The following is a 22863-nucleotide window of genomic DNA, read 5'->3' on the forward strand; positions in this document are numbered from 1 at the left end:
AAAACACTTGGAAAACAATTGATGAAGAATGAAGCAGACTTTGGTCTCAGAGAGCAAAACTGAGTGAGCTTGGTGAAAGCTGCCATGCTTTTCATGAGAGCAGAACAATTAAAATGAGCTTTGAGGATATTGCATCCAAGTCTGCTAAAAATCCCAAACAAATAGACTGAGAAATGAGCCTATTTTGCATTCATTTGCAAGTCTTACTTTATCATTGGTCTGATAATATTTGAGAAAACACAGACTTTATCATGAGACTGTGTCATTAAGTCTACAAGTATATGAGCAAATGAGCCAGAAAAGTAATTAATTTTCTCCTGAAAAACAAATTATGAGAAAACACTTTTAGAGACCAGCCTTTTGCAAAAACAGAGCTCTTGATATGTGGGAATAAAAATGTTTCCAGAGTCACAGTAATTGATAGCAGTGTGGTTTTTTTCCTCCGTTTTATTGTTCATAGTGTAGCAAAAATTCATCCTATTTGTCTGAAATTTTCTAGGCCTTAAAAAGTGTTCATGAAATTTTCAGCTAATGTCACTTATTTTCTCAAAATTTACCTACTGCAGTGGTCTTCCTTGGAGTAAGCTCATCCATCCCTTTTCTATAAGATCTGAGGAAGCATCAGTGTTCTTGGGTTGGAGAGCAGAGCAGGAACGTGACACTGCTGAGCTGAGGGAGGGAACTAATTACAGCCATTGCCCAAAGGTGTGGTGGTGGTGACATGAAGATGGAGAAAAACTCACGTACACTGAAAGGATGAGTGACACATTTCATGTAAGTGACATAGGTCAGGAAGATAAATCCTAACTGGATATAAGCAAATGTCTCTTTGAGACTGAATGAGCGGCTGGAACATGCTTCCCTGAGAGGCTGTTGAGTTCTCATCCTTGGAGAGTTTCAAAACTGCCCTGGATCAGGTCTCAGGAAACCTGACCTAGTTTGAAATTAGCCCTGCTATGAGGAGGTTGGAATTTGGAATTCCTGACATCTGAAGAGCTTTTCCATCCAAAATTATTCTGTGTGTCTATTTTAATGTTCAGTGAACATTATTTAATCACAGTGTAAAAGATCTCACATGACCATGGGTCTTATGCAAACCGTGGATCTAAGCTCTTTAGTCCCAGCCTAAAAGGAACAGAAAATTGTAAGAACTCTTCCTCATGTAGTAGATGACCACCTACATTTAATCATATGGTTTCTCTCATGGTTTCTCTACCATTTCACCAGGATGAAAGACAAACAAAATACCATATTTTCATAGAATATGAAAGGCTAGGGTTGGGATGGACTTTAAGGATCATCTACTTCCAATGGGCAGGGACACCTCCCACTAGATCAGGCTGCTCAAAGCCCCATCCAACCTGGCCTTTCACACTTCCATGAATGGGCCATGCTCACCTTCTCTGAGCATGTGTTCCAGTGCCTCTGAGTAAAGAATTTCTTCCTAACATCAAATCTTAGCCTGCCTTTTTCACAATCTACAATTATTACCATAACCCACATCTCAAATGACCTCTTACTCCCCTAGCATTTGGAAAATCAGAGGCAGAAATAAAGAAGCTTCTTTTAGGTGGAGCAAAACATTCATTGATTAGAACCAGGTGAAGGAGTGAAAGAAAATGTGCTCTAAAACAAACCATCTCAAATAATCAGGACTCAGAAAGAACTGAAACACTTCAAAACAGCATTGATCAATAACTGTAGTTTGTGCATGCAAGAATATAGTAATGAGGTTTATTTCATCAGCTGAAAGCAAAACGCATAGTAATAGAGCAAGCAACAAGTGTTTTGCGTTTTGCTTTTTCATGTTTAGCTCATTACCACTTGCTGACTGCCCATGGCATGGTCATGTGAGTTGTGCATCTCAACTGAGCCAAATGCTGACAGTGCACATGGGAATGATCATAAAATCACAGAGAGGCATGGGTTGCAAGGGACCTACCTCAAGTTTCATCTAGTTCTAGCTGCCCTGGACAGGGATGCCTTTCACTAGACCAGGTTGATCAGAACCACGCCAGACCTGGCCTTGAACACTTTCTGGGTAGGGGCATCCACAACTTTTCTGGGAAACCTGTTCCAGGACCTCAGCACCCTCACAGTAAAGAATTTCTTTCGTAATATCTAATCTAAACTTGTCTTCAGTTTAAAGCTATTCCTTGTCTTGTCCCTACATGCTTTCTTTCTTGTAGGCTCCCTTCAGGTATTGGAAGGCCCCAGTTAGGTTACCCCAAAGCCTTCTCTTTTCCAGGCTGAACAATCCCAATTCTCTCAGCATTTCCTCACAGAAGAGGGGCTCCATCCCTCTGATCACCTTGGTGGCCTCCTCTGGGCTTTCTCCAGCAGGTCCCTGTCCTCCCTGTGCTGAGCCCTGCAGGTGGGGTCTCAGGAGAGCAGAGCAGAGGGGCAGAATGCCCTCCCTGGCCCTGCTGCCCACACTGCCTTGGATGCAGCCCAGGACAGCCTTGGCTTTCTGGGCTGTGAGTGCACATGGCCAGCTCATGTCCAGATGATGAACAGTTGTTTCCTAGATCAAAGAGGATTTGTGGTCTTCTCAACCTCCTGGAGAGAGAAAATTTTCTTCCTTGTGAGGATAAATACTAAGCTGTCTCTAATTAATAATCCTTGCCTGCATGGGAGATACTGCTAAATATTTACTATGCTAATAAGTCTCTTACTATCTTTGTTGAAACAAATTCTAGCCATCTTTCAACCTAATTTCAGGCTACTTTTTATTTAGGCGTTTTTCTTACCATTTTTTTCTTGGTCACTTCAGCACTAAATAGAATTTGAGAAGGTGTAAGCATGAACAACCAAATTCCTTATAGAAGAAATTCCCTGTTCTCAAAAGTTTTCTTAGAGAATATTGAGATATTTACATATCTTTATAAAGAAATATAAGAAGAATAAAGGAAGTAATTGTCCTTCATTCTTAACAACATTTGTAGAAATTACTCTTGTCCTTCTGAGTTTGGAAACAGGCATATTTCCTTTTCTTTTCAACAATGGCCTTCTATTAAAGACTTTGCAAGCACAAATCTCAAATTCCAATAACTAATGTTTATCCATTTGCCCAAATAACAAAAAAATCTATAGAAATGCAAACAAAACAGCCATTATGAAGGAACATTTCCAACATTCCTTCAAAATACTTGCATATTTATATTTACAAAGTGCATAAATCTTGAGGCTTTGACTCTTGAGGCTTGTCCTTGGCTGGCAGAACACACAGACTTCATCAAAAACATTAATTTGCTTAGCTTGGACACTTCATTTTATGAAAAATGTAATTCAAAGGTAAGTATTTGCTATTTGCAGTCACAGTGGGTGTAACAGTTTTCAGCACACCTTCTCAGCCCAGGGCAGTTTGAAATGATTTGATGTTTGACTGATGAAAGTTGCTATTTTTTGACACCTATATAATATCCTATACTTATACCACCTTATATTGAGGGTGTATTTTACTCCACCAAGCCCATACAAGAGAGCTCTGAACTGTCATTTTTCTGCTCTAACTGTTCTTTGGCAAATGTCAAATTATTCAGGCCTTTAAGTGACCTGTTCTTTTTCAATGCAGCAAATCTTTGTTAAACCTCTTGCTGCTTTACAGTGGGTGAGGAGTATTCTATAACATAATTACACAACCTGGACTGGTAAGGAAAAAAAAAACAAGGTAACCATATCAAGAAATGGCATCTACATCTACACTGGGAAAATCTACAGTTACTAGTGGGGGGTTTATGTCATTGAAAAAATTACCACGTCCCTTTAGTGTTACCAGGAAAACTGGAAAAGAACCCCTCTTTAATTTTGTAGTTAGGAGACACCAAGGATCAGTCATTTGTCATATTCAGTGGAAAGCAGAAGTGTTATCTGAATGTATGAACTGTGCATATCTTGCTTTAACTGATTACCTCAAGATTATGAAGTTAGGCTTAGTCTTAATGATGAAATTTTTCTAATCTGTTTCTAATCTTTAATTTAAGTCATATATAAAATATCCATCACTATGTCATTTTCCCCAGGTAATTCATATGAAACAAGATATATGAATACTGGGTGTCTCAACTGGAAGGATTTAAATGAAAAATTACCCTGGTTAACTAAAAAGAAGAAATGAAAGGGGGGGAAATTATCCTAATAATTCATCTGTAATTGCTTTTATGAAGACAGAGTTACAAATAATAAATAAAAATATGATATAAATACAGAAAATTATATATTATTAAAACAAATATACAGATATAAATGTGAAAACAGATACAACTTATTCAATGAGTACTTTGTTTCCATCAAGGACTATGTTCAATAATAGTTTATCTTCCAGTCTGAAGATAATCAAAAACTCAATTCCCTGTTTGCTATGGGCTTTATTATTTTATCTTAATTTGGAGAAAGATGATTATAATGCATTCAAACTTTTCTCCAACCAAGTGAAAGCAGAGGCTGGATCTGTATTTAGAACAGTTTTCCTATAACTGGAGAATGACACTACTTAGGAAACAAACAAGAAATATTATTTCAAGTCATTTACTCTTTCATTTCAAGGAGGATTAAAATGTTGTCTTTAGTGTAACTAATAATGTGTTATTGGTATTCAATACTAATTGATTTATCTTCAACCTAAGTCACAATGTTACAATTCATTTAGAAGGTATTTCTCAACTACCTGGTTAACATAAAAATCTCAAACAACCCCTGAATTTATTTCAAAAAACAATCAACCCTTTTCTATGTCATTTCCCTTTGAACAGATAAGAAGCTTACAAAAGTAAAATTACAGTGTTTGCTTGAAAACTAATCTCCACTGGTCTGATTTGCCACCAGCCCCTCCCCAGCCAGCAGCAACATTTTCAAAGATTCTTTCTCCCATGTCCAATACTTCACTTGTGTATTTCAATTCTTAGACCAATATATCAAAAGCTCTTTTTTCTTAAAATACTGCAATAGAATAAAAAAGATAAAGGTAATATTTCATTTCTTATGTAAAGGCAGGATACTAGATTTGTGTGAGGGAGAGAGGCATAGGAATAGATTGCTTGTGACCATGACAAACCAAATTTGTCTAAGCTGGTACACAAAGTCCTGTTAGTCCTTAAAGCAGGGTAGGAGGAAAATAACACCATTTGTTACCCAGCTGCACAGCAGGACCTGGAGAAACTCCTGCTCTGCATTCAGTAGCTTAGAGATTGGTAGCTGCAGGATCTGCTTAGTGGCGTGCCTGACAGCTCCAGCTTCTCCTGTTTGCCATGCCCAAGCTGTCCTCCAGGTCAAAGACACAGTCTCACTAGGGGAAATTTCTTCACCTTCCAGAAAATGTCTTGGAGTGTTCCTAATCACACTATGGTCTGACCCAGACAGACAATCACACCCATGAAGGTTTGACCCAGCTGGATCAACTGTGTAGGGAAGACACCACTGCCCATGAGAAGGGGTGTAAGAGGAGCATGATGATGGGTGTCAGGTGTGAGAGAATTTAGAGGGGATGGAAAAACCTGCTGATACCCTGCTGAATATGTGTATTCCTTCAAACTGTGCCTATACAGCTTTTACTGAACCAGTACACACAACACTTCTGGCAGGGTTAGCAGAGTTACCAGAGACACGTATCAGTACAAAAGAAAAATAATAACTGAGTGCAAGAGCAGAACATCAGAGAGGATATAGGGAGCTTCACAACCACTGTGTCTTGGTGTACATCATTCTACCTTCAACATCTAAATAAAACTGACTTGTGCTCCTTCCACAGGTCATGAAAGATCATAGAACCATAGAATAAAAGGGTAGAAGGGTCTCAAGGATCATCTGCTCCAACCTTTCTTAGCAAATCATGATCTAGTCAAGATGGCCCAGACAAATTTGAGAAGTGTCCTGTGTGGGAAGGCTGCCTAGTGCAAACATTAGCTGTACTTCTGAATGTCTCCCCGTTTAGTTTTGGTGTTGTTGAAGGTATTTTTGGTTTTGTTGAGGGTTTTGTTTGTTTGGGTTTCGTGATTGGGTTCAAAGTATTTTGTTCTAGAGGTACAGTTACTTCTGGAATGCCTTATAGCTCTGTCCTTAGGGATTGCACTTCATGTGTTTACCTGAGAGGCAAGGCACAGTAGCAGGAGATTGATTCACTGGCAAGTCTGACAGCCCCTGGACAAAACCCATCTGTTGTCATCCCAGCCTGGATTCCCAGAGATTCCCTGAGGGTCCCAAGGCAGTGAATGGCTGCAGGTTGGTTGAGCCCTGTAGGAAAGCTTTGTTTGATCTCTCTTTTAAATCATTAATAATTACAAATGCACAAAAGCTTGCCTGGCAGGTGACAAAGAACGACCATTCCCCACTCACAGGCACAGAAAACCAGAGTACATCAGCCTAAAAACACGTTTGGAGTGAAAACCTTGTTCCACTAAGTGTTAGCTTTTATCTGGATGTGAACAAGATTGCACATTCCATGGATGATTCTCATGGGTCTTTTGGCTAGACTGAACTTTCACCTTGAAACATACTCATAATTAAAAAAAAAAGGGAAAAAGGGAATAATCATTGGATTTAAAAGCAAGTTCACAGCAGTCATTCTTTACCCTGCTTTCACACTCTGCCCAAAAAAAAAAGACTAAGGACATTTATATCTCAAAACTAGAGGTGCATCAGTACCATTTCTACTGACATGTCACCGTATGACTTTAGACACCGAGTGCTCTTTAGTCCCAGACAAAACACAGTGTTTCACTTACCATTTAAGTAGAGTTTTCAATCTGCAATTTTTTTCCAGAAATTATTTTAATAATATAAAAAAAGAAAGAAACAAAATCTGTACCTTACTTAAGTGGTAACTGAAGAGAAAAATTAACATTTTTCAGAGGATGGTGAGGCACTGGAACAGGTTGCCCAGAGCAACTGTGGCTGCCCAGTCCTTGGAAGTGTTCAAGGCCAGGTTGGATGGGGCTTTGAGCAACCTGGTCTAATGTGTGCAAGGTGACCCTACACATGGCAGGGGGCTTGGAAGCAGATGATTTTTAAGACCCCTTCCAACCAAAGTCATTCTATGATGATGATTTTACCACTGCTCAATGCTACAATTTCTTCACCTAAAATAACAAGTGTCAAAAAAGAAAAAAAAAGTCTTAAATGTAACTACACTTTTTTAAGCTTTGCTTCTGCAATTGCTCCAGGCTCAGTAATGCACAATGCTTGGAGGAATTTGAATATATTTGAAGCCTTCTGTTTTGTTATCCTGTTTATATGTTTGTGTGTTACAAAATTCTGCCTCTCTAGAGGTGAGCAGACACCATGTGCCACTTACTTTGCCATTTTGCTTCAGAGGTTTCACTTATTGAGAAGTAAGCTTAATGCAAATAAAATTACTTTCCTCTCCTGGCATTTGGCAGTCACACGGAAACGCAACAGAAGAGCAGAGTATGAGAGAAAGTCACTTCTCAGAACTGTGTTCAGAAAGAATAACAAGCATTAAATTCAAAATGAACCATCTGTGACAACCCCTGAGCAGTGCCTCATTTCAGTAAGTGCAAGCCTGGGAATGAAAGTGAAACTGTACGGAACTGTCAATTAAAATAATCTAATATAGACTTTTCTGCCTCTGGGGGGGAGGGTGTGCACAGATTTTCTGGAAGCCCTCTCTTTTCCATTTTCTTGGCATAAATTTTAAAGTTCAGGAGAACAGAATTACATCTGTAGCCAACATACATTACACACCTCATGGGAGGAAAGGTGCTGGAAGAGGCACGATTGTTGTGGATCACCTCTCAGCACTCCATATATATCTGGTGTAAGATAATACAACTTCACATCAAAATTAATTCTAAAAAAATGTATAAAAAAAGAGTGATTTCACATCAGAAATAAGGTATTTACCATTCCCCATTTGGGAAAACTATCTTATACAGTTGCATTTAGAAATGAAACCCAGAGAGTTTCTGTCAGTTCACTCAGATCACAAAAAAACAGAGGAATGGCAGCATAGCCAAGGTAAGTAGAAACACATGGAAATTCCTGCTTGCCCGAACACTATATATGTATATATATACTGTACATTTACTGGCTACACCTTTGGATTTACAGGATTTAAATCACATCAAAATTTGGTCCCCAGAGTGTTCAGCGGCAGTTCTGGGAAAGGGTCCAGAAGAATTCAGTCAGTAACCATGAAGACTCTGTCATTTTATAAGATATAGGGTGCTGACTGAAAAAAATAGGCATTGTTAGGCAGTAAAATTGCAGTTTTAGTCCTTATTGAATTTGGACCTACACTGCAAGCTGTAAAAAATACTCAGCTAATAGAACATTGTGTATTTTTATTGAATCTGGAAAATACCCCTGAGACAGCAGCTCTCAATGCTGCCAGGATACTTTCCATAAGCACTGAACTAGAGTTGTATGTGTGTAAATACCAAGTGTGTTTCAAGGCCTTCCATTTTACTGGTACTACTTTGTAAGATATTTTGTCACCTGAATGACTATATGGTTATTTAAGAATGTAAAAATCTTAAAGGTATTTTAAATTCTGTTTTATCAACATTCAGGTGTTAATCCATGTTTAAAATAAGACAGTAGTATGGCAGTAGCTCAAGCCCTGCTTGCCCCCATGTTCTGGTTACAGCTGGGATAAATTAGTTTTGTTCTTACTAGAACAGTGCTGTGTTTTGGATTTGGGATGAGAATAATGTTGATCACTCTGGTGGTGTTCACAGGGGTCTTAGGATGAGGGAAGAGACGAGAATGTTGACTCCATGTTTCAGAAGGTTTGATTTATTATTTTATGATATATATTATATTAAACCTATACTAAAAGAATAGAAGAAAGGATTTCATCAGAAGGCTAGCTAAGAATAGAAAAAGGAATGATAACAAAGGCTTGTGACTGACCAAGACAGTCTGGACAGCTGGGCTGTGATTGGCCATTAGTTAGAAACAACCACATGAGACCAATCACAGATGCACCTGTTGCATTCCACAGCAGCAGATAACCATTGGTTACATTTTGTTCCTGAGGCCTCTCAGCTTCTCAGGAGAAAAAATCCTAAGGAAAGGATTTTCATAAAACATGTCTGTGACAGATCACACTCTGATGTTTTGGCTGCTGCTCAGCAGTGCTCACCCTACGTCAAGGACTCTTCAGTGGCTCCTGTCTGCCAGTGAGGAGCTGCACCAGGAGCTGGGGGGGAGCACAGCTGGGACAGCTGGTCCAGACTGTCCAAAGGGATATTCCACACCATCAAGTATCATGCTCATATAAACTGGGGGATTTGGAAGGGAAGGGCTGATAGCCACTGGGGGACAGGCTTGACATTGTTCAGGGGGTGGTGAGCACTGGTGTTGTGCATCACTTGTTCTTCTCAGGTTTTCTTTCTTTCTCTCCTTTTCATTGCAATTATTAGTGTTTTTATCCTTAGTACTATTATTATACTTTCCTTTTTTTCAATTCCTAAACTGTTCATATCTCAACCCACAAGTTTTTACTTTTTTCTGGTTCTCCTCTCCAACTCACTGGGGGAAAGAGGAGTGAGAGAGCATCTGCATGGTACTTAGCTGTCACTGGGGTTAAAGCACAGCACTTAAACATTCAGAGTCCCACCACAATCAAAGTGTGTTTGCAGGACTGACCTCAGGAGAGAGAATGCCTCTCTGTGCATGCCTTTTGAGCAAATCAGGGACCTACCAGGATCTCCTTAATGGGAGCCAGCCCAAGGCATGGCTGTGACTGCATCACCCAGCCTGAGATCTCAGCTGTAACTCTTTCCTCCAGGTATTCCTTTCAAGATGAAGAGGACATGTTCATGGTGGTGGATCTCTTACTTGGAGGGGACCTGCGTTACCATTTGCAGCAGAACGTGCACTTCAATGAAGGAACTGTTAAACTCTACATTTGTGAGCTGGCCCTTTCCTTGGATTATTTGCAGAGATACCACATCATTCACAGGTGAGTGAATTTCATTTGAGGAGTGGACTGCTTGCTTTTGGCAGAGTAGAGGAACTTTATCATATATCTGATTTTGTAGTTCTGTTCATTCAAAACCCCTGTAAAGTTCCCATTGCTTATTCAAGGGTGGAATTTGGGTCTGAAAGGTTTTCTTATTAAGTGCTTTCTTTCAGTCCACAGCCATTCAGTAGCCTTGTATCCTTCTCATACTGCCCTTTTCTCCTTCTGATCTCATATTATGATCTACATTTTCCACTTTCTTCAAACACTAAATACAATCCATAATAGCATACTGATTGCTTTTAATTTATTTTTAATTCTCCAGTGCCCCAATGTTACTGAACAAAAAAATGTTGTAATCCAGTACCAGAGTTTACCACAACAAGATCAGGGAGCAGTTATAGAACCTAAAGCTGAGAATAATTTGTTTACTGGCAGCATCTGCATGAAGGTCAGGAGGAAGAGAGGTGAGGAAGTAGGAATAGTAGTACAAATCAAATTGGAACAACGATAGATGCTGCATCCTTTTTGCACTTTTTATATTACATCAATCTGTTAGGTTTTCTGCCATACAGAAGCAAAGATAGTATTCACTTTGAAAAATGTGTCAGGAATCAGGGTCTGTTTTCCTTAAACATTTTGGCATTTAACTGAAGTAGCAGGAATAACTTCTATTTTTATGTCAACACAGTAACTATGAAATTATAAAATTATGGGCTTGAATCTTTTTTTTACTCTTTTTTAGGCTAAATTCAGAGTTACCTTTTCTGATTTAGAGTGGTATGAATGCAAAAATACAGTTTTGTATATACAAAATCTGGATGTGACTTTCAGAGACCAAACTAAACTAAGCTGTGTCACAGATCTCCCAAAGACCAGTTTGAACAAATTCCTTCAAATACATTAATGGAGAGTTTCCACCCCATCCACTTGCCAGAGCTGCCTCCTGATTTTGCAATAAAGATACAATAAAAAGTATGGTCTGACTTTCAGAGGCGGAATGGCCAGCATGAAATCTATCTGAGCAGAGATGCAGTGGTAGGTGGATATTTCATGTTACTGAAACTGTGCTAAATTCCAGTAAACATTGCAACACTTGCTTTGTTGGCAGCTAGATCTCCAAATATAATAAAACTTGCAAATATTGCAAGAAAATTCTTCAGTACACTATTTTAGTATATTTCCATTAATTTTGCATAAGTTTTATTTTCTCAGTGAGTATTTTAAAAGTGGAGCTCAGAATTATAGCTGACCTTTGTTCCTAATCCCTTAAGGAATGTTCTTGGTGGAAAACAGATTGATGAGATCTTTTATGCAAATAGGCTGGCAAAGTATTCCTTAGATTATCCAGTTTGCAGTCAAAACTTGTATTTTGCTAGAAGTCTGTAGCTTAAAAATGTATCACAGAAAAGCCTGAAAAAGGTGACAGATGTCTTGAAAGAATGAAGGACTGGATTGTAATTGTGGTTGTTCATAGCTTTTTGTGGCAATGTCTGCTGTGTCATGGTCCCAGGAGGAAACTGGGCTTGACTCTTTCATCTCTTTTGCATTAATTAATCAAGTGAACACTTGATTTTTTTTTAATTTTTTTTTTATTTTTTTGAGTCATAGTGGTTCAACGCTTGCTGATTTGCACTGAGGTGGGGGAAGGTATGGTCATCCAGAGCTGGTTGTTGGCTCCATTTGGGAGCAAGTTCTGCGATTTGGATTTGGCTTCTGCTCTGCACCAAAAGTTTTGACAGAAAGATTGGACAAAATAGCTCTCTCTCAGCCTGCAGAGTGTCACTGACTGGTTAGCTAGGATTTTTTGTCTAGGGATCTGTTTCAGGACTCTGCTGTGTTATGGAAGAAGTGTTTATTTTGAAGCTGGCAGTCCTGAGATCTGAATGTGTCTGTCCCACTTCACTGCTCACTGCCCAAATGACACAACTGTGGCACAAGGAGTCTTTTGCCTCTCATCTTCTCACAACTTGCAGCAAAACCCCAAATGATCCACACACCCATGAACATGTTATTTAGGCAGGTGAGACCCAGAATATTCTGCCTTCTGTCTCACCAGCACCTGGAACAGCAGTCTGTGGGATGGGTCTTCAGCTGCCTTGAATCTCTGTAGCATATCTGGCACCAAGAGTGTAGTGCTGACTTAATTTGGTGCAGAGCAGAGCCAGCAGTGATGCATGGTGAGGGTACATCTAGTCATTCCTTTATCACTGCAAACACACCATCTTGTTTAGAGATGAAATCAGTGATCTGCTTGGTGTTTATACCTTGTGGTAGCAGGCCTCAGCAACATCATTGTTACCAAGTGCTTCCAGTCAGCATTCACATGCTAACCTATATTAGATCTTCCATTTTCAAATGAATGTGATGGCAGCAAAAAGGAAAAAATGTTAGTAAGTCAGAGAGTCATTGAGAGAGCCTCTGAGAGACAACATCTCCTACATGTTGTCTTGGCTACAAAGAAAGAATAGTAGAAGGATTTATCAGACTGAGTTGGTGGATTTTCAAACTGCAGCATCATAAAGAACTGAATATATGGGGTGTGAATTAGGAGTTTAATTCCTCCTAATATACCATTGTGTATGAAATATGTTCAGATTTCCATTACTATTGCATCCAGCACCATGATGGATTGGGTTTTTCTAGGTTAGCCTGTGTCCCCAGGAGTTTGCTAGAAAAGGAAATGGTACTGAAGGGGACAGGAATTCCCAGCATGTGAGAATGGATGCAGGAGTGCAGGGATCAGTACTGTGCCCGTTCCCCCTGGGGATCCCTTGCAATGCCTCTGTGTTTCTTGATGTGGTTAGTGGTGTGTACTTTGAATGTGGCAATCATTTCAGCAATAGGACTTTTGTTACTGCAGGGACAAATTTAGCCATAAATAGAATAAACCCCACTACTGCTCTGGTGTATTTATGAAACTTGCAATTTTTATTAATCACATCCATGTGTATAAAATCCATATTTGTCATGCATAATTCTGCTATAGTGGATTTATTTATTATGGTACAATAATGAATGCTGCTCTGTGTCTTGAAGCTCTATTGTAAATGTTTGCATTTGCATGGATGTTCACCCAGAATTATTAAAACTTTAAAAAGAAAATATCTAAATTTCAAGCTATTATTAGAAGGCTATTCTAGGTAAATTTTTCACTTATACAACAGCTAACTTAATATTGAGATTGCTGGTCACAGCTAAGAGTTACACCAAAATCTCTTATTTTCTCACAGCCTTGCTGTAATTATATTTTATCCACATTTCTCACATGAAAAAATTATCATTTTAAAGCTGGATGGGTGGCATTTCTTATAGACCCTTGGATCCCAGTACACCCAGAAAGGCTTCTTACAGTATACATCATCTCAAACATTGTCAAATTTTGGATCAAATCCGGAATTCTGCCATTTCAAGATGGTATGACTAAACACATTCCTTCCAGAACTGGTTGTATAATGCCAGTGAATAATGTATTGGACAAAAGTTTTCTCATCAAAGGCTGAATAAACTTATTTCAGCCATGAGTAACTCAACCTTCTCCTTTCACAAATGTTGCTGTTCATACATTTCAATAAAACCACCTGCCTCCTGACCAAAGCAGGCTGCCTGTTTCCATTCAGAGAGTTCTTCCTGCAGTAGCTCCAGTGTTGTCTCTTCTAGGCTGCTCTTGCAGCTACAGCCCTGGCTCAGAGCAGTGCTGGCCCTGCAGTGCTGTGGCTGCTGCCCTGGTAACATGCTCATGCTGAAAAAAAATCACATTTTCTCTTTCTAAGGGACAAATGTTAACTGCATTGCCCTCACAACTTTTCATCATCGTCTGGCTCCACTGGTTTTCATCTGCTTAGAGAGGAGGCTGGATGTGGCAGATGTCTGGAATGGAAATTGCAGTAACCTTCCAGCACAATTTTAGGATACTGGACTAGCTCTTTGATCAGTGTGTCCAGGACACTTTTATTTTAGTGGGGTTTATTTAATGCAAAACTGTTCATGTGTGTATGTGTACATATATAAGCGTACATATAAATTTTTTTTTTTTTTTTGAGCACGATATGGCTGGAACCAGCCTGGCCTGGCAGGTCTGTGCTGTGTGATCACCAGTCTGTTTTCCATTCCTCCAAGTTCTGCTTCCAATGGAGAATAGCACCAGGAGTTATTCCAGCTCTGAGTAACTCAATAGCAGTGCAGGGTGGGCCAAAGCTAATGGAAAATGGTGGCAAATTGAGCATTGCATTTTCCTCTGCCAGATGATCCAGTGCAGAGTAAGGCTGTCCTGCTGCTACCAGCTAGACAAGAGTTACTCTGTGCTTAGGACTGAACCTGTTTGTTCATTATCATTGAGTCTGCCAAGTTGTTTGACAGACTGGTGAAATAAGATACTACATCTAAATTATTACACACTTCTCTAAAATGGGCCTGCCCTGTCTCACTTGTGACAACATACAGCAAAAGAACAAACTCTGTTTAAAAGGGTGCCCTTCACGCATTTTCCATTTAGTATGTAAGCAGTAAATAGTTTTGAAAATTACTTGGAGATGGAAAATTTGCCCCTAGATTTTCCCAGGTGTCACAGGCAGAATAGTGCCAACCTGAGATTTAGCTGGATATACTAAATGAAACACAGTTCCTTACAGATTTCTGCTCATACTAATAATCTTTTACTTTCGGGCAAGTGTGTGTAGATGGAGAAAAAATGTAGTAGGGTCTGAAGTAGATGAACTAGGGAAAAAATAACCATCATATGGCTATAGTTCATAAGCAGTATCGAAGATCATAGCAGATCAAGAAGCTCGTCCACTGAATTTCCTTAGTTTGTGTTCCCATGTCTCTTCCATGGCATTGTATCATGTCCTTTAAACAAGTGCTAGCCCACATTATTCTGAGGAAAAATTACAGGAACTGAGCAATGAGCTACGTAAGAGAAGTAAATCAGAAAACATATCAAAACCAGTCCAAAAAGAAGCACCATGCAAACCATAAATCCCTGAACACTTACTGAATGCTTATGAGCCAGCAAAGAGGAAAAAAGAAAGTGATTCATAAATTCTAGGCACAAAGGGTATTTAAATTTCAGTCATGCACTTAACAAAGAATTAGATACCAGAAGACACAAATACACAGAGAACAAGCCTTTCAATTTCTGAACAGAGTTCTCTTCCTACAAGAACAAATTAATTTTACTTCTGTTTAGCTACAGAAAAAGTTATTTGATATACCAGATAAGATACTGCTAATAAATGAAGCTGGTTTGGAAATACAGAGAATTCCACACACAGAGTATATAAACCACAAATAAAGTAAACCAGGCTGTATTTGGAAGGAGACACAGGGAACGCTACGAGATGCATGATGTCCCATCAGGTCCTCCAGTTCCTGCCACTGGCACAGACACAATCTTTTATTGTGGGCCTGATGGGCTCTCCCTTCCTTACTGAGGTGAAATACCAGAAGGTGCCCATCACACCCTCACTCCTTCAATTCCCCATGGCTGAGACACCTTCACTGAAGACAGCAGGGAATTGTTTTTTCCTTACAGCTTTCAAGTGAGTAAATGAAGTCATCTCTTGTCCCTTTCTTTCATCTTCCCTCTCTCATTATTAGGAATAATAATAGGAATGTGCTTATATGAAATCTTCTTTTTAGCCAAAGAAAACCCATCTCACAAGCTCTAAATAATTTGGAATTTACATGTCTGGTCAACATAGTGGAGATGGACCATGTGACTTATAGAATGAGCTTGGCTGACCATCTTGCATTAGGCAACAAAACCAGTGGCTAAATCAAGGCCATCTTAAATGTGTGTTTGGGACATGCACAGCACAATAATTGGTTTTCTTATAGATTGCATCTCTGTTTAAAATCAGAAACCCAGGCAAGGGTAGATATGATCTAGACATGTAGAAGTCCACAATACCCTAGTGATGGCATTCTGATTTTAGAGATTTCTCATGGGTTTTCTGCTGGTTGCAGCTAAATGACAATGAAGTGGGGGAGGATTCAGGGAAACCTTTAAATCAGTGTAAAAAATTATGATTTAGACAACGTTGTTTGAAATTTCTAGAAGAAATTTCTAGAAGAATTAATAACTCTTTCTTCTAAATTCATCATACACTCCTTTGTGTCTAGATCATATCTACACTTGTCTGGGTCTCTGTTTTTAAACAGAGAAGCAACCAATAAGAAAACCAACTATTGTGCTGTGTACACCACAAACACAAACATTGGTAGCACCCCCATGTAAATCAGCTGCCATCACCTGTCTGTGTTCCTGCTTTTCCCTTCCTGGTTTTCTCCAATAATCTTTTTACATAAACTTTTAGGAAAAGCAGGCTTTAGGGCTCATGATATGTATTAAAATGCTACATATCCCTCATCTCCATAATTTAGCATCCTATTGATGGATAATAAAATTTAATGCTTTGTTTCCTTCCTTCCTTCCTCCCCCCACTGCTCAGTATTGAAATTTCAATCATGAATCATTTTTAGACATTTAGACACTGAAGCAGAAGTTGCAGAAAGAATTAAAGCAGAGCTTTATAGTCAAGATTATCTCAGGTCTCCACCCACAAATCTGATCTGGTTAATGCCAGTTTTCTGCTTGAGCATACTGCTAGTTTCTTTGTGGCCAGTTGTAAGAGATACCTTTCTTTTACAGAAATCCATTAAAAATTATCGGTGTTACTTTAAATCTTCAAGTGATTTTTGTATGGATGTCTGCTCCCCGCCAATTTCTGCCAGCAAAGACCACTTTATTAATAGCATGTTGATACTGTTATGCTAAATATAATAATTAAAACTATTAATAAATACATGCAAATAATTTTTACTAATAATTAAAATGATTAGGCACTCTTTCTACAGAGGCATAGCAGTATCCACTGTCTCATATGGCACTGCCTGGCTTACCCTGTTTTTTGGCCTTCCACCTCCTACCCCAACCCCTCCATGCATCTGAAAGTGGATGAAAGGTTGATCCAGAGAGATCAAATGAGCAATGATGGGAAGTCCCAGCTAACAGAGGAGAGAAGGAGAGCTAACCATATGTGATGGTTATCTATCTATATGTGGTTATGTATCTATATGTGATATAACATTAATCCCTTTTCCCCCAAAGCTTTAGTGTTAGTACTGTAAGTATTCTGATATCTTTGTATCCTGCAAATTTCACACCACCATGACTCTGAGCAGGCATACTCTTTCCACTGAAATGGCAGATTTACAGGCAGTGTGCTTGAATCTTTTTTGTTTGCAGTCAGTGAAGAAATCTAAAATCTTTGATTAAAGTATGTAGATGGAAAATGGAATATGGAAAACGACTGTAAATTTAATGCTAAGCAAAGTATGAACCAAGAGAAACATATGGACAATTGTTTTCTTCTCCTGTTTCTGCTTCAGTGGTGGCAACATATTTTCAATTTGGATGAGCAACACGTACATAAAGTATTCTATCATTCCCTTGGAGATTTCCTTACAATGTAAGTTTTTCTAATATATGGCAAAATAAAAAAGACTTAAGAAAAAAGTGCACTTTTACTTGATTTCTCCATGCCTGCAGTAGTCTTCTGTATCTCAGCTGTTGAGTGAACTGTTCATGGTATGGCAAAAGATATTTCATCAATGGATATTGCAATTTGAGCTTCCTTCATGCCTTGGAAATGCATTCAGAAGCTTTCAGTATGGCTTTGATATTTCAGGTGAGATGTGGTCTCCTTTGCACAACTTTTTACTCCACAAAAGAGTGAGAGTTATAATTGTGATCATCTGACAGTTTCTTCTTTAAAAATAAATTATATTGTGAGCAGGGACTGCAATTAAGACACAAATTGCCATCAGTTTTATTATGCTGAAGTTGCCTTTTTGACCTTTTCCCCTTGCATTTCTTCTCTCTACCTCTCCTTGGATGCTCCTCATGACACTCCCTCAAGGTTATTTTCAAACATTTCCATATTCTCTGTAAAATTCTGTCCCAACTCCCCTGGATGGGTTTTAGAGAGGAGAAAGCACAGCAGCTCAAAGCTTTGATGTTGTATGACAGACAGTGCTACTGATGAGCCTTTGCTTCTCCCAACATGTGCATACACAGCTTACATTTATCCCAGGGGAGTTTCCCAGGATAATGCAGTGTGGATAATTGTGCTTTCCTGCAGCAGAGGAGACAAGGCAAACCTGCAATTCAGCAGCTCTGGTGCTCTTGCTCATGAGGAAATACTGTCAGTGGGGAAAGACATTAAAACACTAGATCAAACTGGGACCTTGCAAGGTGGGAACAGCACTTGGTAGGCAGTGCACTTTCAATAAACCAAAATTTATTAAATTGGGTTCAGATTAATTGGGTCATTCTTTATAGTGATGATCAAAATCATCTCTGCAGTCTGACTAATAATAATGAGAAATAGCCTCTATCCAGTGGCTACCCATTTTAATTCAGGCATTTAGCTCTTCATTTTATGATAAATGTGAAACTTTTTTGGTGTTCTGAATGCAGAGGAGTTCCTTTCTAGCCCAAGAAAAACACAATACAAAACTGGAACATCTCTCTTTTTTGGCCTTTCAGAGTGACTATTCTGTCTCTAATCCCATTGGAGTTTCAAATTTTATTTCAATCATATTCTTAGTCTACATGTCACAATTTTTAAGGTTTGGAGTTTTAGTTATAGACACAGATACATTAGAAGATAAATGCAAGGGTTTTATGATAAAACTGTGGGCCCCCTTTCTATACTCAGATACTGTCTTTGCTATCAGGCTGAGTTTAGATTGCAAATATTTTGGGCATCTACTCTTTGGACAAACAGAATCAATAAAGAGAAATTGGAGGTAAGATAGACGAATTTGAGCACACCAAAACAAGGATATCATCTACCTGCATCAAGTGGGGCTGAGATGTCCAGAGGGGAACCAGGATGGCTGGGGCAGAGACCAGGGAGTACAGAGGGTGCTGTGGCAGTGGGCAAGAGAAAACTGCCGTGGAAAGAGTCAGACCCAAAAAGCCAAAGTTAGGAGAGAGCAGAGAGAGTGAACAAGGGGTGCAGTAACAGAGGAAACAGGGGCTAGGTGGCAGTGTGTAAATTCCCAGTCAGTGGGATAAGATTTACTGAAAGCTCAGTGGTTTTGCTATGTCTTTCTTTGTCATTATAGGGGTCAAACAGCTTTATTTACCAGCTGTGAAAACCTCTGCTCAGAGCTCTGCAGATAAAAATTAATACACAGACATAAAGATCAACCTGTCTGTGTATTTCTAGAAAAGCTGATGATGTGGGGAAATGCAGTTTTACATTTCCTATGTTTCTCCCCCAAGTTGCTACAATAATTAAGATATGGTCTTCATTAAAATATCAGACCAACAGGACTACTCAATGAGTGTCAGAGGTCTATTTTGAATGAAATCCAATAAAAAATAATGGATATATTTTCAATAATCAGTAACAATTACTAATACAGTCACTTAACAAGACTTGCTGAGGGGAAAAGCAATTGCCAGGATGCTACATTTCTCAGCTTTTATGCTAATTAAATGTATTAGTTATCTAGAGTTCTGCCTTTAAAACCCACAGAGAGTCACAGCTTGCCTCTTAATTTGAGATGCTGCAGAATTTTCCCCTGGTGGTGCTCCTTCAGCTGTCTTCTGCAAATCTCCTAAGCCACAGAAATGTTTTACAGATGCACCCCAATGCAAACACATGCACTGACATATGTAAAGAGAGTTAACACTAATTAAAGTACCAGCTTATTTCCCCGAGTCCCAGAGTACCTCTGCTGCCGAAACTAAGAATTATGAGCGTGTACTTAAGGAAGTACATTTCCAGCAAACAGTCTTTTATCCTGTCATTATTGTTTAATATTTGCTTTTGGAGGAGACAGTGTCAAAAAGGAATAGCATATGAGATCTGCAGCTGAGAAATGGAATTATTAAGCTTTAGTTGTCTAGATTTTTGAACCTATACATCAGACCACTGTAACTCTTCAGTTAATGGGGCCGGTAATTCCTGTTGTTCCCTCCTATGAAACACTTGCTGACAAGTTTCCTTACACTAGACAAGATCTTAACTCCCCAAGCTGAAATGTGGCTCCAGTTCCACACAAGCAACAAAAAGTGTGTACCACTGTGTGGTATTTCCAGGTTCCCTGCATGCCACAAACAGCTGAGCTTGTGAAGTCCACTTGCCTTGGAGGGAAGCAAGGAACCCCTGGGCTCCTTCCACAGATATCTCCCTCTAAGCCTCACACAGATGGAAGACAATACAGAACTTCAGAAGGTTCATGCTGCTAATGAGAAGTATGGGGTTTTTCTTAAAGCAGCAACTGAAAAAATTCTGAAGTGTGCAAGGTGTTTTAAATAGAGTACAATTAACCATGTATGAAGGATTGCGTTGTTCATGGTGTGAGATGACGTCAAACAAGACAATGAGAGCTCGGAGTGTGACTCCTGCAAGAGGCTTAAACACCTGCCTGCACTTCTGTGATAACACCTTACAATAATTTGACTTGAGAACATCCCCAGTTGTTTTCATAATTTCACACAGCATGCAAGATTTTTCTTATGTCTTTAAAAACTTAGTCCACAGCTCAACAAGATTTAAATGAAGGAGTCTGTACTTTTATAATTGTCTGTTCAAAGAAGTCAACCTAGCAAAAAAAATCTATACAACTAAAAGAATCTATAAAGCTTTCAGTTCATCTAAAAATAGGCAGTCATATGAATGGCTTCTGCACTCCATATAATGTGATGTTTATACATCTGAAGGCAATAAATGGGTATATAGATGCCTAATTCACAATAGAATCCGTGTTTTTACCTGACATCAGAATCCCATATCTATTTTCACTTGAATAAATAGCAAGAATAATCCTCATAATCATTTATTATAATCATACATTTCAGTGTACATAGTTACTGTAGCAGCAGTTTCTCTGCACAGAGCCTAAATTCCCCTTCAACCCTACTGTATTCTTGCCTAGTTAATCCAGTTAACCAGGCACTGCAGTCTCTGGGCTCAAACAGTACTGACAATTCCTGATTCCTCATCCAGACTCTTCAAGAGAAGTTAGAATACTTGGCTGCTTGATTTCAGGCAACAAGCAATATGTTGTTGACATCTCCTAGAATAGAGAAATTTCTTAGAAGGGTGGTGTACTGAACTAGGAGTTGGGTTTGGGTCAAATGCTGCCCATCTTGTCTCATGTACTCCAAACAGCAATATGCATCAATGCACATATTTATTGCTCTGTGAGTTTGTTTGAAAATGTTCCTTCTTAAAAGCATACATAATTATTCTTACAAGAAGCTTTTTACTAAGATATGTGAAGCTCAACACAGAAAAGTATCATGGGACATGCTACTGATGTTTCAAGTAGTAGCAGGTCAGTTTTTTAACCATTTATGAAATATAATTTTCTTTTCTGGAATAGACTTCACCTCCTTTCCTGGTAAACCACAGCAAACTTCTGCATACATTAAATCCATAAAATAACCCAGAAGGGGAAGCATATCCAGGACATCAAAGTTCACTTGTCTATGGAAAGCATTCAATATCCTCTTGGTGATATCTTCTGGTTGTCTATATTATGGGAGGACAGGCAGTCAGTTTGAGGAATAAAGGTCCAAATACTCATACCCATGTCAGAGGCCCAAGCCAGCAGGAGATGCTGTCAGTGGTGAGGGTGATTTGGGGCTTCAGATCAGAGTGAACCACGCAGCCTCATGAGGCTGTTTCCTGATTGCTGGTCTGCAGCCCTTCTCCCTGCTGCGCTGCTGCTGAAACTCAGATCAGCAGAAAATGTGCTTATTGGGAAGTTTCACTGCTGCATTGAGCCCAGGCACTTGGTGAAAGCCTGGAACCTTCAGAAGTTGCTGTTTCTTGCTTGCCCTGCACATGAAGAGCACCGTGCTGAGCCACACTTCAGTTGCCAGCCATGTTGACTGTAATTGGTTGCACTGTGGTGTGGATGAAGGAAACAGCTGTTAAATAATGTGGTAATATTGCTGTGGGTACTGCTGTTCTACCAGGTGGCACATGAGCTTTTAGGTATAGAAGTTGGTAGAGGGTTTAAGATAAATATTAGGGATATTGTACAGTAATTACACACTTAAGTACAGTGGCTGACAAGCACGCCTGAGTGCTTGGAATTTTGTAAATTTTCTTTTTGAATTTGCCTGATAAGCTGAGCAAACTCTTGGGGATGCAATACATCTGAATGGATCTATTCCATATTTCATGCAGAGAAAAACAAAGGAGCAGCTATATGAATTTCAGTCATTACAAAACAACACACTTATGATGCTGGCTTTTTACAACAGATGAAGCCAAATGTGCTTATCAGTAACAATGTTCTCCTGATTTGTCTTTAGGCAGAGGGCAAATGTCATCAATTTCTTCTCTCATTTACTTTCTCACATGGACTTCTGCCTGTGAAAGTTGGAAGAGAGCCTATGCCTTCTACTGGAAGGAGACTGATAGTCTTGCAATTGCTGGCAGAGTACACACCAAGTACATTCTCCCTTATTTCTAGTCAAAAGCTCTCTACACAGGGCCATGGAAGAAAGCATCACCATTGCAATGCATACACCTTCCTGCTGTACCAGATAATTCTCTCCAAGTGCCACGCTCCATTAATGCCTAATGAGTCGTGCCCTTCCCATGGTTAGCAGAGGTGTCACCTGCTCTTAAAAGCTGATTCACTCAGAGTGCTTTGACCCTTGGACATGTACACACAGAAGGTCTCAGTAATACTTGACTCTACAACACAGAAAATATTAGAGTCATCAGCTGTGAGATTATCAAAAATTACTGCCCTGTGGTGATTTTGCATGACTCCTCCATGTGATCTGAAGAAGGATTTGGCTGAAGAAGCTTTTTGTTTGCAATGCAGTGATGCTTGGCATCATCTGTGTAGACAGCTGTCCCAGGTTCCCTTCAGCACTGTGTGGAATTCCAAGACCTGTA

At 39.3% G+C, this 22863-nt stretch overlaps 1 protein-coding gene across 2 annotated transcripts in view; it reads left to right on the forward strand.

The window, feature by feature from the left end:
- STK32B (serine/threonine kinase 32B) overlaps window positions 1-22863 on the forward strand; it is a 157517-nt gene that overhangs the window by 78207 nt on the left and 56447 nt on the right. For both annotated transcript variants that reach the window (XM_054632932.2, XM_054632931.2), the window contains exon 4: window positions 9749-9922. In XM_054632932.2, coding sequence (XP_054488907.1) covers window positions 9749-9922 — 174 coding nt within the window. The remainder of the gene's footprint in view (window positions 1-9748; window positions 9923-22863) is intronic.

The sequence above is a fragment of the Agelaius phoeniceus genome, chromosome 4, assembly GCF_051311805.1.
Source record: "Agelaius phoeniceus isolate bAgePho1 chromosome 4, bAgePho1.hap1, whole genome shotgun sequence".
Classification (NCBI taxonomy): domain Eukaryota; kingdom Metazoa; phylum Chordata; class Aves; order Passeriformes; family Icteridae; genus Agelaius; species Agelaius phoeniceus.